Source organism: Vombatus ursinus, unplaced genomic scaffold (genome assembly GCF_900497805.2).
Source record: "Vombatus ursinus unplaced genomic scaffold, bare-nosed wombat genome assembly UNPS02005659.1, whole genome shotgun sequence".
Taxonomy (NCBI): Eukaryota; Metazoa; Chordata; class Mammalia; order Diprotodontia; family Vombatidae; genus Vombatus; species Vombatus ursinus.
The window spans coordinates 24,760,721-24,774,494 of NW_020945437.1; the positions used below are offsets into that span (position 1 = coordinate 24,760,721).

A 13,774-nucleotide genomic window follows, 5' to 3' on the forward strand; every position below is an offset into this window, starting at 1 on the left:
TTTAGCTTGGAAAAATTCTTTCACATGCTTGGGTGCTCAGGGCTCAGCCTGCCCAGGCTCCTAGCACTGAGTGTGTCTGAGAGGGTGTGAGCTAGACCTTGGGGTGGGCAAGAGTTGGGGGAATGCAGACAGGACAGATAGGGGAAGAAGTGTACTCTCCTTGGTGTGGACACCCACTTTTCAAAGAAATCCTGACCCTGTTCCTAGCCTTTACCCCAAAGGACAAAATCAGTTCTTTGTGTTCATTTTTCCTTCTAAGATCTCAGTTGAGAAATAACTATAGTCATTGAACATGTTGACAGGTGTATATATGTTGGAGACTTGCCATCAAAGAGTCTAAATATATCAAGCTTTCAAACCACTGCTTTGACTCAGTCATTAGTCACAAAGAGAAGCACTGTAACTCCAAATGGATAGACTGAAAATGGGACCCAGCTCTCCGAGGAACATGCATCTTAGATGTGTGCAATGTTTTCTATTTTTCACAGCATTTTCCCATTCATTATCTCTATTAGTTATTGGATATTACAGCTGCAAACTTCCTGAGAACATAGATTGATGGATATTAAAGCTAGAAGAAACCTTAGGATAGAGAAGAATAACTCACATTTCTATAGCACTTGAAGGTTTGTGAAGTGCTTTCCACACAACACCTCTTTGAGTCAAGTAGTACAAGTGTTGTTATTTCCATTTTACAGCTAAGGATCCCAAAGTTCAGAGCTGGAAAGGACTTGAGAACATAGAATGTGAGAATGCAATATTGGGGTAGAAGCTGCTGAACTTGGAGGGAAGGAGGCCTGGGCTTCAGACCTGCCTCAAATACGTGCTAGTCTTATAACAATGGGGAAGTCATTTAATTCTCCTTAACTTCCCCTTCCTTTTAGAGCCTCAGTTTCTTCATGTGTAAAATGGGGATAATAATACCTGCACCATTCACCTCACAAGCTTGTTCTGTATTAAGTACCATGTTAACCTTAAAGCTCCATAGAAATCTAAATCATTTTAGTTGTAGTGAACCCATTATGTAGAGCTGGGAAGGGCCTGAGACCACAAATGTCATCAGAGCTGGGAGGGGCCTTAGAACAGAGAATAGCACTAATTCCTATTTCCGTAGAACTTTAAGAATTTTACCTCATAATAATTGTTTAAGTAAAAGCAAGTATTGTTATGACAATATATGTTACATATATTACATATATGTAACATATGTTACAGTTGAGGACATAGATTGTTAGAGCTGGGAGGGGCCTTAGAAACCATCTAAGTTCAACCCCTGCTTTTTGCCTCTCCCTTCTTTTATAAATGAGGAAACTGAGGCTCATAGAGCAGTACTTCTTTAAAGTCATACAGTGAGTTTGTAGAGCTAGGACTCGAACCCAGATCTTCTGAGTTTCTATGATAGAGTTCCTTATATTACGCCACAGCTCCCTTCTTTAGGATCATGTCTCAGAAGTGACAGACCAACCCCCTTTATAGGTGGCATGAGATCAAGGGTGTGCTGTAAATGTTTAACAATCTACTAGGCAGAGGGGAAGCCTCTTAACTATGCATGACACACTTTTAAGTTTAATCGGATAATATTAACACCAGTCTAGACAGTGCACAAAACAATAAATCCAGTCCTGATTTGTAGCGCTTGCTGTTTCTGAGGCATAATGCTCACACGCTGGCTGTAGTACACGTATGAACAAGGTGGCCCAGGACCTGAGAGGATTGTCCTTAAAGTTCTCCATTAGACCGTACCCAGGTCTGCACCTTTTCATAGGAGCAGTGAAATGTTCGAATCAGAGCTTGAAGGGAAATGAACCTTCAGGGAAAACTAGTTCTAGGATTGAAAGTCTACTCTCTTAGCTTCCAGAAGATCAGTTTATGTGCTTAAGTGAGAGCTGTTTTCAGCCAGATCTTGTAGATACTAATGTGTCATTAGCAGAGAGCATAGATAACCTTATGCTCCTTGGTTCATCCTGAAAACTGCTTGTTACTGGAAGCTTTCTCAGCTTGTTCCCATTTCTTTACTGTCTGATCATTGGGAAGCAAAATAACCAGAATCATAAAACATCAGAATTGAAAGCAACCTTAGAGGAAACTGAGTCCCAGAGAGGCAAACTGATGTGCCCAAGGTCACACAATGAGTTAGTGGCAGAGTTGGGAATAGATCCTTGGTCTTCTGAAAATAAGGCCCTTACTCTTGAGGTGGGGTGGAGTATTTTGGGTTAGAGGCTAAATTGGGAGCAGAAGTGCAAATAAAAATACACAGCAATAAAGCCTTTTGGACTGTATCAAGTCAAATAGAAGCAGTATGGAAAAAGCAAGACCAGTTTGAGAACTAATTTGCTTTGTGACCTTTGGCAAGTGGCTTCCCCTCATTAAGCCTAAATTTCCTAATTTGTAAAATTAAGAAATTCAATCAAAGACCCTTTCTGGAATGACATTCTGTATTCTAAGGTCCCTTCTGGCTCTGATGGTTTGTGTTCTGTGGTCTAACGTTCCATGTTCTAAAGTCCCTTCCCTTTCTAACATTCTGTAACTGTATGAACCAGGGCATGCCCCCTCCACTGGCCAAGCTGACCACTGTGATGTGACTCCTCACTGAAGGTCCTTTCCTTAATGAGCTGTGGATTTGAACAGACAGAACATTTGAATAGATAAATTTAGGCTCTTGTTGCTGGCAGTTGGGTCTCTTGCTTCAGAGAATAATTTTTCAGCTTTCACAATTACCTCTCCCTGAGTCCTTTGGGAACATTGCACACTGGGCTAAACTGCTGTTTCTAGAAGAGTCTGTTTACATAGATGAGATGTATACATCATTGCGCAAATTCTTAGCGGTAATTTCAACTAACATTTTTGTCCAACAGAGTTTCAGTTCCTGCATTCAGCTTATGGTAGGAGAACTATTTTTCCTCATCTGTATTATAGCTTATGAATGTATTTTCTCATTATGTCAGTAGCCCCTTTGCCTTTCCTCTCCCCACTGCACCCCCAGAAGCCACAGAGCTGGGCGAGGGGATCCCTCAGAAGGCCCCCAGAGGGCCCTAAAACATGCTGGGATGTCATAGAACCTTAGGGCTAGAAGGGACCATAGAGATCATCTAGCCTAGCCCTTATTTCACGGGGGTGGGGGGAACAGACCTGGAGGGAAGCAGATAATGAGTTAATTGCAGATGTGTCTGATGACGAAGAATCGTGGGTTAAAGAAATAATAAAACAATCTTACCAAGTGAGAATAGGGGATTGCAGAACCCAAAGGTGCTTCCCGGCCCCACAGCCTGTCCTCAGTCATAATGCCAAGTGAGACAGTAATAATAAGTGATACTTCCAAAGTGCTTTACAATCACTGTTCCTTTTGATGCTCACAGCAGCTCTAGGAGATATTATTATTCCCATTTTATAGGTGAAGAAACAGGGGTTCAGAGAGTTTAAACAACTTAAAATTAAAAGCTTTAAAGTTGGAAGGGACCTTAGAGATCATCGTTACTAACTTACTCATTTCACAGGTAAGGAAACTGAAGCCCAGAGAAGTTAAGTGATTTTGCTTAAGATCACACAAGTTAGTTGTGGAGCTAGGATTGAACCCAGGTCTTCTGACTTAAAGTACAAAGCTTTTAACATTACTCCAACTTCTTCTGACACCCACACTCCATTCATTACCTCTCAACAAAATGGCTCTTTTTTTTTCCTTATCATCCATTTGTTCCTCTCTGGTTTTTGGGAAGGAGATCATTCCGTATGGCTGGAATGAAGATAGAGGTTTAATGTAATAGAAAGAGCTCTAGTCTTAGATGAAGAATACCAGTGTTCAAAACCCTAACCCTTATACTTCTACTTACATTGTCACATGCAGATTATTTTCTGTCCTGAGCCTATGTTTCCTCATCTGTAAAACACAGATAATGACATTGTACTGTTTACTGCACAGGATGATTGTGAGGGAAGTGCTGTAGAAAGGGGAGATGCTATTTTTATTAGTGAATTAATGAGTTCTATCTAGGTGAAGGAATAGACCTTTCAGTTTTTCTAGGCTCAAATTATGCTGGTAGCCCTGAACCTCCTGACCTCTAAGGTTCCTTCCATCTATAACATCTTGTGGTCATACAGGAAGGTGCTTGGCCACTTTCCCTAAGAAAATTATTTTCCTTTAGGGATTCTTGGTGACAGGGGGAGGTAGGTTAGTCAGCAGTGGACTGGGGAAAATGAGCTAAGAACTCAGGTTACCCCAGCATTGAAGCACAGCTGTTGTTTTCACAGATCTTAACATTCCTATACTTCCCCTCCCAGTTTAGCTGTAGGGCCTTTCAACTAAAGGCCAGGCCAGTTGGGGATGAAGAATGCTGAGGATCTAGTGGGCCCCATCCCCCTTGCCTCATTCAAGAGATTGCCAGCTGCCTATAGGTAGCCAGCTCCCTGACTTTGCACTGAGTTCCCTTGACAGTTATATAGATGATTAATCCATGAGACCTGAGTTCAAGTCTCACCTTACTGTGTGACCTTGATCAAGTCACTTTTTTTTCTTTAAAACTTCAGTTTTTTCCTCTATAAAATGAAGATAACAGTCCCTTCCCTGCCTCTCTCCCAAGACTGTTGTGAGGTCAGATGGGATAATGAAAATCATAAAGTGCTATATAAGTTTGAGCCATCATCATCATCATGACGACCACCACCACCACCACCACCACCACCACCACCACCACCACCACAGCTACCTAAAGCTAGTGGGGGAAGTGTTTGAAACAAGGTCTTCGTAAAGTCCTTTTATGTTTCTTACATTTTTAAGCTAAAGTTTAAAGCTTTTAACAACTTAGGTTGTTGGAAATTGAATGGAGCAATCCTTGGACAGGCTGCTTTCCCCCTTTGGTTATCTTTCTTCTGATGTCAGATGAGGATGTGAGACTAGATGATCTCTAAGGTCCCTCCTAATCCTAATATTCTAATTCCTTGTATAATTGTCTTCTTTAAATCCTGCTCCTACTGCTCTGCTCTGCTCTGGGACTTGACTGTCAGCACTCCCTCCCTGGGTCCTTTTTCCCTCCTGTGATCTCAGTGCTTCAGGGAAATCATAGAATCACAGATCTTAGAGCTGGTGGGGACCTCAGGAAGCCTTCTGCTCCAGGTTCTGGCCATGAGGCAAAAAAGCCTGGTCCAGAGGTCAGTAGATCCGGCTTCTAGTCCTGATCCTGACGCCACCTTCTCTGTCACCTTGGATAAGACATTTCCCTGCGTCTCTTTTCTGCTCTGTAAAGTGAAGCTATTGGTTGCAATGGTTTCTAAGGCTCCCTCCAGCTCTGACATTCTGTAGTCTCTGATTCTCTGACGTCCCTTCTGCTTTGCAAGAGAACACAGTTTGCCTTCCTGTCTGTGGCAGCCGTTTCTGTTTGTCTGAACTAGGAGTGCATCCCCTTAGATGCTGTTTCCAAATAATTGTAACCCTCTTGTGGACAGTTTACAAAGTACCTCCTTCATAACAGCCCTGGGAAGTAGATGGTGAACATGATATAATTCCCATTTTACAGGTGAGGAAACTGAAGCTGAGAAAAGCTAAATGACTTGCCCAAAGTCACCAGCCAGTAAACTGCAGAACTAGAGTTTGAACACAGGTGTCTTGTCCATTGATCTTTAATTGTACTTTGCTTCCTATTAAAAACAGTAGTATGAACATTAATGGGGGATCATTATTTTTTGAGTATTTAAGCCGTCTCATTTTCCCAGCCATTTCATGTCTGTGCATCTTATCTCCCCCAACTGAGACTGTGAACTGGTTATGTGAGAGGAATCATATCTTACATTTTTCTGTGGTCTCCCACTGTGCCTAGCACAGGGCCCTGCAATGCAAACGCTAGTCACTGTATTTGATTAACTTTGGTTAACACTTAACTGCCTCTTAGAGAAACATATGAACTTTGACCTGGGTTAAAAATAAAATATTATGTTTAAACCCCTTGACAAGGCACCTGTTAAAGAGGGGCATGGAACTCTCAAGTCCTTCAAATTTACCATGGCCAAACTTAGTCCAGCAAGTCCCAAAAGAGACTCCTGGGACAGCTGCCTTTGCCTCGAGAAAAGAGAGATAAGTCTTGTTAATCCTTAGCTTTGAAAGACATACATCTGCTCCAAGTCCTCTTTCCCTAGGCCAGACATATCTAGGGTATTGGATACAGTTCTGTGTGTTGCATTTTAGAAGGGATGTTGACAAGCAGAAAGATTCCAGAAGAGGGTAACCCGGGGCAGGATGGAAACTGGATACTGTTCCACATCAACAGAAGGAAATGAGAATGTTTAACTTGGAGAGGAGAAATAAAGACTACCGTGAACATGACAGTCCTCAAGCATTGGAAAGACCATCTCTGAGGGATTATGTTTGTTCTGTGCGACTCCAGTAGGTGACAGATAAGCCAGTTTTAGCTTGCCATAAGGGAACACTTGTAAACGTTTAGAGCTTGTCACATAACGGCTTCCTGAACGCTGTGAATCTTTAAATGGAACTTGGACGATCATCATTAGCCAAGGATCTGGAATGGAGTCCTGCTAAGATTTAGGTTGGATTACATCAGCGCTTCTTAAACCTTTTACACTTGCAACCCCTTCAGTGCAACCCATATGGGGTGGAAACCCACAGTTTAAGAAGTGCTAGATTAGATGACTTCTGAGGTCCGTTCAATAGCTAAGATTATGACATGGACCTTCCTACGGGCACGCTTGACATGGCCAACTCACTACCAAGTTACCTGGATTCATAAGAATGAAACAGCAGCCATGTATTAAATGCCCACTCTGTAATCTGTATTTGGCACTGGACACAGACACACTTCTTGCCTTCAAGAAAATTGCAGTCAAGTTATGGAAGAGCAGCGGGGGATAAATGAGTAGGTTCTGGGTAGATGGTAGTAAACCACAAAAGTGAGATCCTGACAAAATACTCCAGTATTTTTGGAGTAGGGAAAGGTCATTTTCATTTGGGTTTAAGGAAAAGATTTCATGGCAAAAGTCTGAGCTGGGCTTGGAAGGAAGAGAAGGGCTCCCACAGGTAGAGACAAGGATCAGGACTGCATTTTAGGCACAGCAGTCAACCTGCACAAATGCACATAGGTGGGACAGGGCATGATGAGATCAGGGAACAATGAGTATTCCTAGGTTCTGAGAGCTAGAATTGCAAGGAACTCTAGAACTTATCTAGTCTAGCCCTCTTATTTTATAGATGAGGAAAGTGAAGCCCAGAAAATTGAAATCGCTTGCCCAAGGTCATCCAGTAATTTGTAGAACTGGAATATGAGCTCTGGGCTAGTGGCCCCAAGTTCATTGCCATTTCCACTACACTGCATTGTCTCTATTCCAGTTTGGTTGGAACATAGAATAGATACAGAAAGGGAGTAATAGGAATTGTATGGAAAGTTTGTAATCAGGTTATAGAGACATGAGTGCCAAGCAAAAGAGTTCATTTTATCCTCTTGGCAGTAGAGGATAGTGTCATGATCCTCCCACCTGTGCTTTAACTTACTGGCTTTTTATTTAAAATTTCCAAAGTCATGCTAGGTGTTTGACTCTTGATGTTTTTTCTTGGTGGAATGAAGAAGTGGGAAAACCCCATTGTAAGTTAGAATGGGTTAACACAGGCCATAAGGGACAGGAGGTATCAGATCCTGGAGGCGCTAGCCTGATTTCCCATTAAGTGTGTGTCACAAATAGCTCAAAAATAGCTTTCATTCCAAGAAGCACCTTTAGCAAACCTCTCGGTATGCCCTCTTGAATCCCCTCTACCCACTTAGTTTCCCTTTGACTTTTCCTCGTGGTCATGACTCAACCTTACCTTCTGTTTCAAATCTCCATGTTCAACATTATTTGCCTCAGTGATCTTAGGATCTCATAGCTGGACCTTGAAGAATATCTAGTCCGACTTATACCTGAACTGGAATCCCCTTTACAACATCTTTGACAAGTAGTTATCCTACCTCTTGTTGAAAATTAAGTAATGTTGAACTCACTGTCTCCCATTGTGGCCCATTTCCACTTTTGGACAAATCTAATTCTTAAGAAATTTTTCCTTATAGTGAGCCAACCCACTTCTCTGTCCTAATGATCCACAAGCAGCTACTATTTTAATTAGCCCCTGTCTATACCCCTTCCAGTTCAGATACCTTGCTTCTCTGCTTGCTGTCCCTCCAACTCAAGCAAGACTTTTAACTGACCAGAATTCCACAGATGGAGCAATGGGTTCTTTATGGTGACTTGATTTTCACTTCCCTGAAAGCTGGCTAGGCACGCCTTGTTACAGTAGGTCAGCAAGCTGGGAAAGAAGACTAATCAGGTCACCAGCATCAAGCCCCTCCCTGACACTGGGGAAAATACTGCTAGCCTAACTGTTTTAGGGAGGGGGTAAGTTATAGCTAACAAGTCCCTTCAGTCTGTGAGTCAGTCTGCTTCTAGCCTAACTGCTACCTAGACTTCCTTGAGATATCTCAGGTGCAAGGGATAAAAGGATTGCTGATTGGTGACTGTGGCTCTAGCCAAGGCCATTAGACAGCTGTTTGCATCCTGATCCAGTCCCCAAGGTATCTTGCCATGGAATTACACCTCTCATTAGCTGGTCAGACACTGAATACTGAGACCTTCGCCTGTTGGTTTAAGGAGTTTGAAAGTAGGACTATTTAATAGGATCATGGATTAAAACTTGAAGGGCCATTAGAGGTCATCTCAACCAACTCCTTCATTTGATAGATGGATAAATTGAAGCCCAGATTGGGGAAGGTACCTTGTCAAAGTTTAGAAGGTGGTAAAAGAGCCAGGATTAAACACAGGTTCTCCAGCTCCAAATGCAGCATTCTTTCTAGTGTTCCACTTATTATCTTCACCACTGGATTGGAGTACTTCCACCAGGGAGATCAAGGATCCACTGACATACTGATTGCCTGCTATGTGACAGAGGGTAGTAGAGGATGATACAAATATCAATAGCTCCCTATGCAGTTCCTGCACAAAGAAGCTTATAATTATGGAGGGGAGGAGTAGAAGGGAACAGAGAGCTGACAACAAATAATCATAATAGCAGATGGGCTCTGATTTTTGCCATAAAAGAAATGTAAACAAAGTGTTATGAGAGTTAAGAGGAGGAAGAGGCTGATGCGCAGAAGGGGGAGAGGCTTGTCTTGGAGGAGGCATCATTTGATCGAGGTCTTGAAAGACAGCTAGGATTTTGAGAAATAAAGATGGTAGAGGAGTGGATGGGGCACTTGAGATGGGATAGTCAACACGATTTTGCATGTAATGGTAAATAAATGTTTTCTGAATAAATCAAACAGGTATTCTGATGGTTGATCTAAATTGTGGCCTTTGGGAAGTTCCTAGTACTATAGCTTTACCTCTTGGGTAGAGTACTTAGAAGCACAGTGCTGGATGGTGTAGCCGTAGGCTCAATTAGACCCTATGTCCTAGGAGGGACTTGAGCTTTTTCAAATTCTGCTGAAATGAAAGCATGGTCGTGCTTATAGACCCACAAACTTGTGTTGCCTGCTCTGGAATAGTCCCATAAGTAAGTATGTTTTCTTGGGAGCATGGAGTTAGAAGAACCCTCACTTTGAGTTCTGGTTCTACTACTTAACAGCTATGTAACTTTGAACAAGTCACTGAGAGCCTCAGGCTCTGGAGCTGGGGATTGAGCATATGTGGTGTGCTCTTTAGGAAAGAAAATGCAGTGTGTCATTGGGCACCCTTTAGTAATTGGACAGGGAGAGTCGGGAGTCATCAAATTCAGTCCATACAGTGTCCCTGATAAGGGGGGGGGGTCATCCACTTCTTACCTAAAGAGCTCCACCAATAGGGGAAACTCACTGCTTCCCAGGACAGCTTTTTGGATGCCTCTCATTGTAGGGCAGGTTTTTTTTTTTTCATTCTAGCACAAATCTGCCTCTCTTCAACTTAGATCCATTACTCCTAGTTCTACCTTCTGGGAGCAAGCCTAATCCTGCCCTTCCATATGACAGCTACGTGGAGGAGCTGATAAATTCCATCCTCATTTGTATGAGATTCTGACTTGGTGGTTTTATTCCTAATTTACCGTTTTAGATTCCATTGAATATTGACAGTCTTTTTCAGTTCAAAGATTCTATGATTTTATTCCATCTCTTAACATCAAAGCATGGGCTTGATATTTAGAGCAAGAAATTAATACTTTTTTGCATAAAAGTGCATTGGGATGAGTTGTCCTATGTATTCAAGCCAGAGATCATTTTCAAATCCTTCAGGATATTTAATTCTTTGGTACCTACCTCTTGTAGTGCTCAGCATAACCTTCCAAGGATGCTGCCATGCCACAGCAGGGAGCTTACCCTGCCACCAGGAATTTTGCCCTTGAGGGCAAAGCCTGTTCTCTTTCATCTTTTTTTTTTAAATGAGGCAATGGGGTTAAGTGACTTGCCCACGGTCACACATCTAGTGAGTGTTATGTGTCTGAGGACAGATTTGAACTCAGGTCCTCCTGACTCCAAAGCTGGAGCTCTATCCATTGTGCCACCTGGCTGCCCCTTCTTTCATTTTTTGTGCTTCTGGGGTTCTTTTTAATCATGAACAAAGTTGTGAGGGAACTCATAGTTCTCATTCACTAATAGAGAGAGAGCTAAAGCCTCAGAGCCACATTTTCCACCATGAGTCTAGTTAGTTCTCATCAGTAGCTGCTGTCCCAGCAACTTGACTTGATCAGATCAGTCCTCATCTCCTTCCTGCCACCCATAGATGCATAGAACAATGTGTCTCCCATCAGGGATCTATGTTCTATGAAGGACTCAGAAAACTAGACCCATCTCACATAAGCTTGTCTAGATACCTTATTAAGACCCTAGATGAATGGGGGGAAGGTCTCAGCATAAAAGAAGCATCTGGCCACTCTATAAGCAAACAAAACAGTGCTAAGTTTCACTCCTCTTTGTTGAATTGTGTACTCTCAGAGTGGTGCCAAATTCTATTTTTGAGGTAGTAGGAACAAACACTCTGTTATTGGTTGGTATTTTCTTGATTTTCCTGTCTGGGGAAGGGGATAGCAGGTGATCAAGGAGATGTGTGGGCTTAACCCTAAATCCACCATGCAATCAGGAGACTTGCTAATTGAATGAGACAGCACCGGGAGTTATAGAATGGCTAATTAGATCAATCTGGGGGACCTGTCTAGGTAGATGAATCACAAAAAGAGCATGGGAGTTATTCTGATGTGAAAGAGTCATTCTCATATGGGACCATGAGGGATGCTCTGTGGTCCTGGCTTTAAATCAGTGATCCTGTGAGGGCCATGGACTGAGGGAACTTTAGATGCCACACAGCTTGGGACTATAGAATTTTAAAAATGCTTTCCTTCTAACAATCCTGCCTTGGGGTTTTATTTCTAAATTTATATATTCTTTTCTTTTGTGAAAAATCTTGGAAAATACACTCTTGTGGCCTGGAGTATGTGGAGGCAAAAGAGAGAAGGGAAAGAGGGAGTGGATATAGCTGTGATAACAGTGGTAGGAGAAAGACAAGTGATTAGGACCACAAAGGACTGAAGAAGGTTAGGAAATTTTTTTCCAATTTTTTAGCATTTTTATTTAAAGTTTTGAGTTCCAAATTCTATTCCTTCCTCTCTCCCTTCCCTCTCCCCTCCCTGAAATAGTAATCAATCAGATATAGGTTATGCATGTGCAATTATGTAAAACATTTCCATATTAGCCATTTTGTATAAGAGGATTCACATAAAAGAAAAAAAATGAAAGAATGAAAATGAAAAATAGCATGCTTCAGTTTGTATTCAATTGATATCAGTTCTTTCTCTGGAGTGGATTACATGCTTTATTATTAGTCCTTTGGGATTGTCTTGGATCATTGTATTGCTGAGAATAGCTAAGTCTTCTTAAGTCTTTTGTTCTTCATCAAGCAAGCTGTTGTACAGTTGCTGTGTGCAACATTCTCCTGGTTCTGTTCAGTTCACTATGCATCAGTTCATGTAAGTCTTTTCAGGTTTTTCTGAAATCTTACTTGTCATTTATTATAGCACTATAATATTCCATTGCAATCATATACCACAGCTTGTTAGCCATTCCCCAGTTGATGAGCATCCCTTTGATTTCCAATTCTCAGCCATCACAAAACGAGTTGCTATAACTATTTTTGTACAAATAGGTCCTTTTCTCTTTTTTTGGATGTTTTTGGGATATAGACCTAGCAGTGGTATTGCTGGATCAAAGGATATGCACAGTTCTATAGCCCTTTGGGCATAGTTCCAAATTGTTCCTCAAAATGGTTGGATCAGATCACAACTTCACCAGCAGTGCATTAGTGTCCCAGTTATTAGTGTCCCATCCCCTCCAACATCCAGCATTTTCCTTTTTTGTCATATTAACCACTCTGATAGGTGTGAGGTGGTACCATGCATTTCTCTGGTCAGTAGTGTTTTAGAGAAGGTGAGGAAATTTAATCCTTTAGAGATCAGTGAGGTTTCAAAAATTGTTAATGGTGATAACCCTGGCAAAAGGCAAAAGCCTCTTCAACAAGTTTCAACAAAGAGTTGGTGTTCTGGGAAACTCAGTTAACATCAGCAGGGCCCACTGCTGGATGTTCTACAGCCTGTGAAACTAGCATTTACCCCTCAACTCCTATGTAGAAACATCTCTGGCTAGGCTCTCTGGCATTGCTTGTAAACTATGTATGCCAACTTTGACGCCTGTCACATGGCCTCATTTCTCCTTCAGCCTCAAGCTTCGTGACTCTTTTTAGTTTTTAGTCTATCATGAACTATTTTATTCATTACTCCCTAGATCAGGAGTTCTTAACCTTCTTTGTGTCATGGATCCCTTTGGCAGTCAGTTGAAATCTAACCCTTTTCAGAATCGTGCTTTTAAATGCATGAAATAAAATACATAGGATGATAAAGGAAACCAAAGGATTAGTGAAAATAAAGATGTAGTTTTTTCTCATCTGAGTTTATAGACCCTCTGGAATCTGCAAACCAACCCCAGATTAAGAAGCCCATGCTCTAGATATTCCAGATGTCCTACCCTGGACCCCTGCCACATCACCAATTCCCATTTCTTACTCTTCCAGTTCCAATGAAGCACAGTCCCCAACCACCTAAGTGAAAGCCCCTCATGGTATAGCATAGTGTTGGACTTAAAGCCAGGAAGACCTGGGCTCAAATTCTACCTCAGATGCTTACTAGCTCTGTGACCCTTGGTGTTTTTTAAACCTTTCTGAACCTTAATTCCTCATCTGTAAAGTGAGGAGGTTGTATTAGGCAGCCTCTGAGTTAACGCTCTTCCTGCCATCTTCCTCTTATTCTCCTTCAATCTTCTGGCCCTCTTGGAGACCTGGCTCCCTTCATAATATCGTGTACTGTACAATAATATCGTGGACTTCTTTTATGCTGCCTCACACTGATCCTGGAAGAAGAGTAGGCATACTCCTTGCTGCCTTCCACAACCTCTTCTGTGCTTCCATCACTCAGCAGCCACTCCTCCTTTGAGGTTCACTGCATCCAGATATATCACACCTATCCTGTCCTTGTGGCAGTTATCTCCTGACCCCCATTCTTCTTCCTTTATCAAGGAGTTCACAGTCTTCCTCTCTCACTCAACCCCTGTCTTTATGATAGAGGGCTCCAAAATATTAATGTTCTCTCAAATTAATGGGTAAAAATCAAAAGCATTTACTCTGTACCAAGCACTGTACTAAACACTGGTCAGCACCCTAAAATAGCCACTTTGCCCCTGCATAGCATTGTAATGTCAGTAAGGAGGGGTTAAGCCTAATCAGAACATATGAGTTA

At 42.0% G+C, this 13,774-nt stretch overlaps 1 protein-coding gene across 7 annotated transcripts in view; it reads left to right on the forward strand.

Annotated features, from left to right (window-relative positions):
- FAM168A (family with sequence similarity 168 member A) overlaps nucleotides 1-13,774 on the forward strand; it is a 185,583-nt gene that overhangs the window by 140,949 nt on the left and 30,860 nt on the right. For 5 of the 7 annotated variants that reach the window (XM_027848109.1, XM_027848111.1, XM_027848113.1 and 2 more), the window contains one exon: nucleotides 2,856-2,882. The exons of the other annotated variants lie outside the window; for them this stretch is intronic. In XM_027848109.1, coding sequence (XP_027703910.1) covers nucleotides 2,856-2,882 — 27 coding nt within the window. The remainder of the gene's footprint in view (nucleotides 1-2,855; nucleotides 2,883-13,774) is intronic. 7 annotated transcript variants of the gene reach the window in all.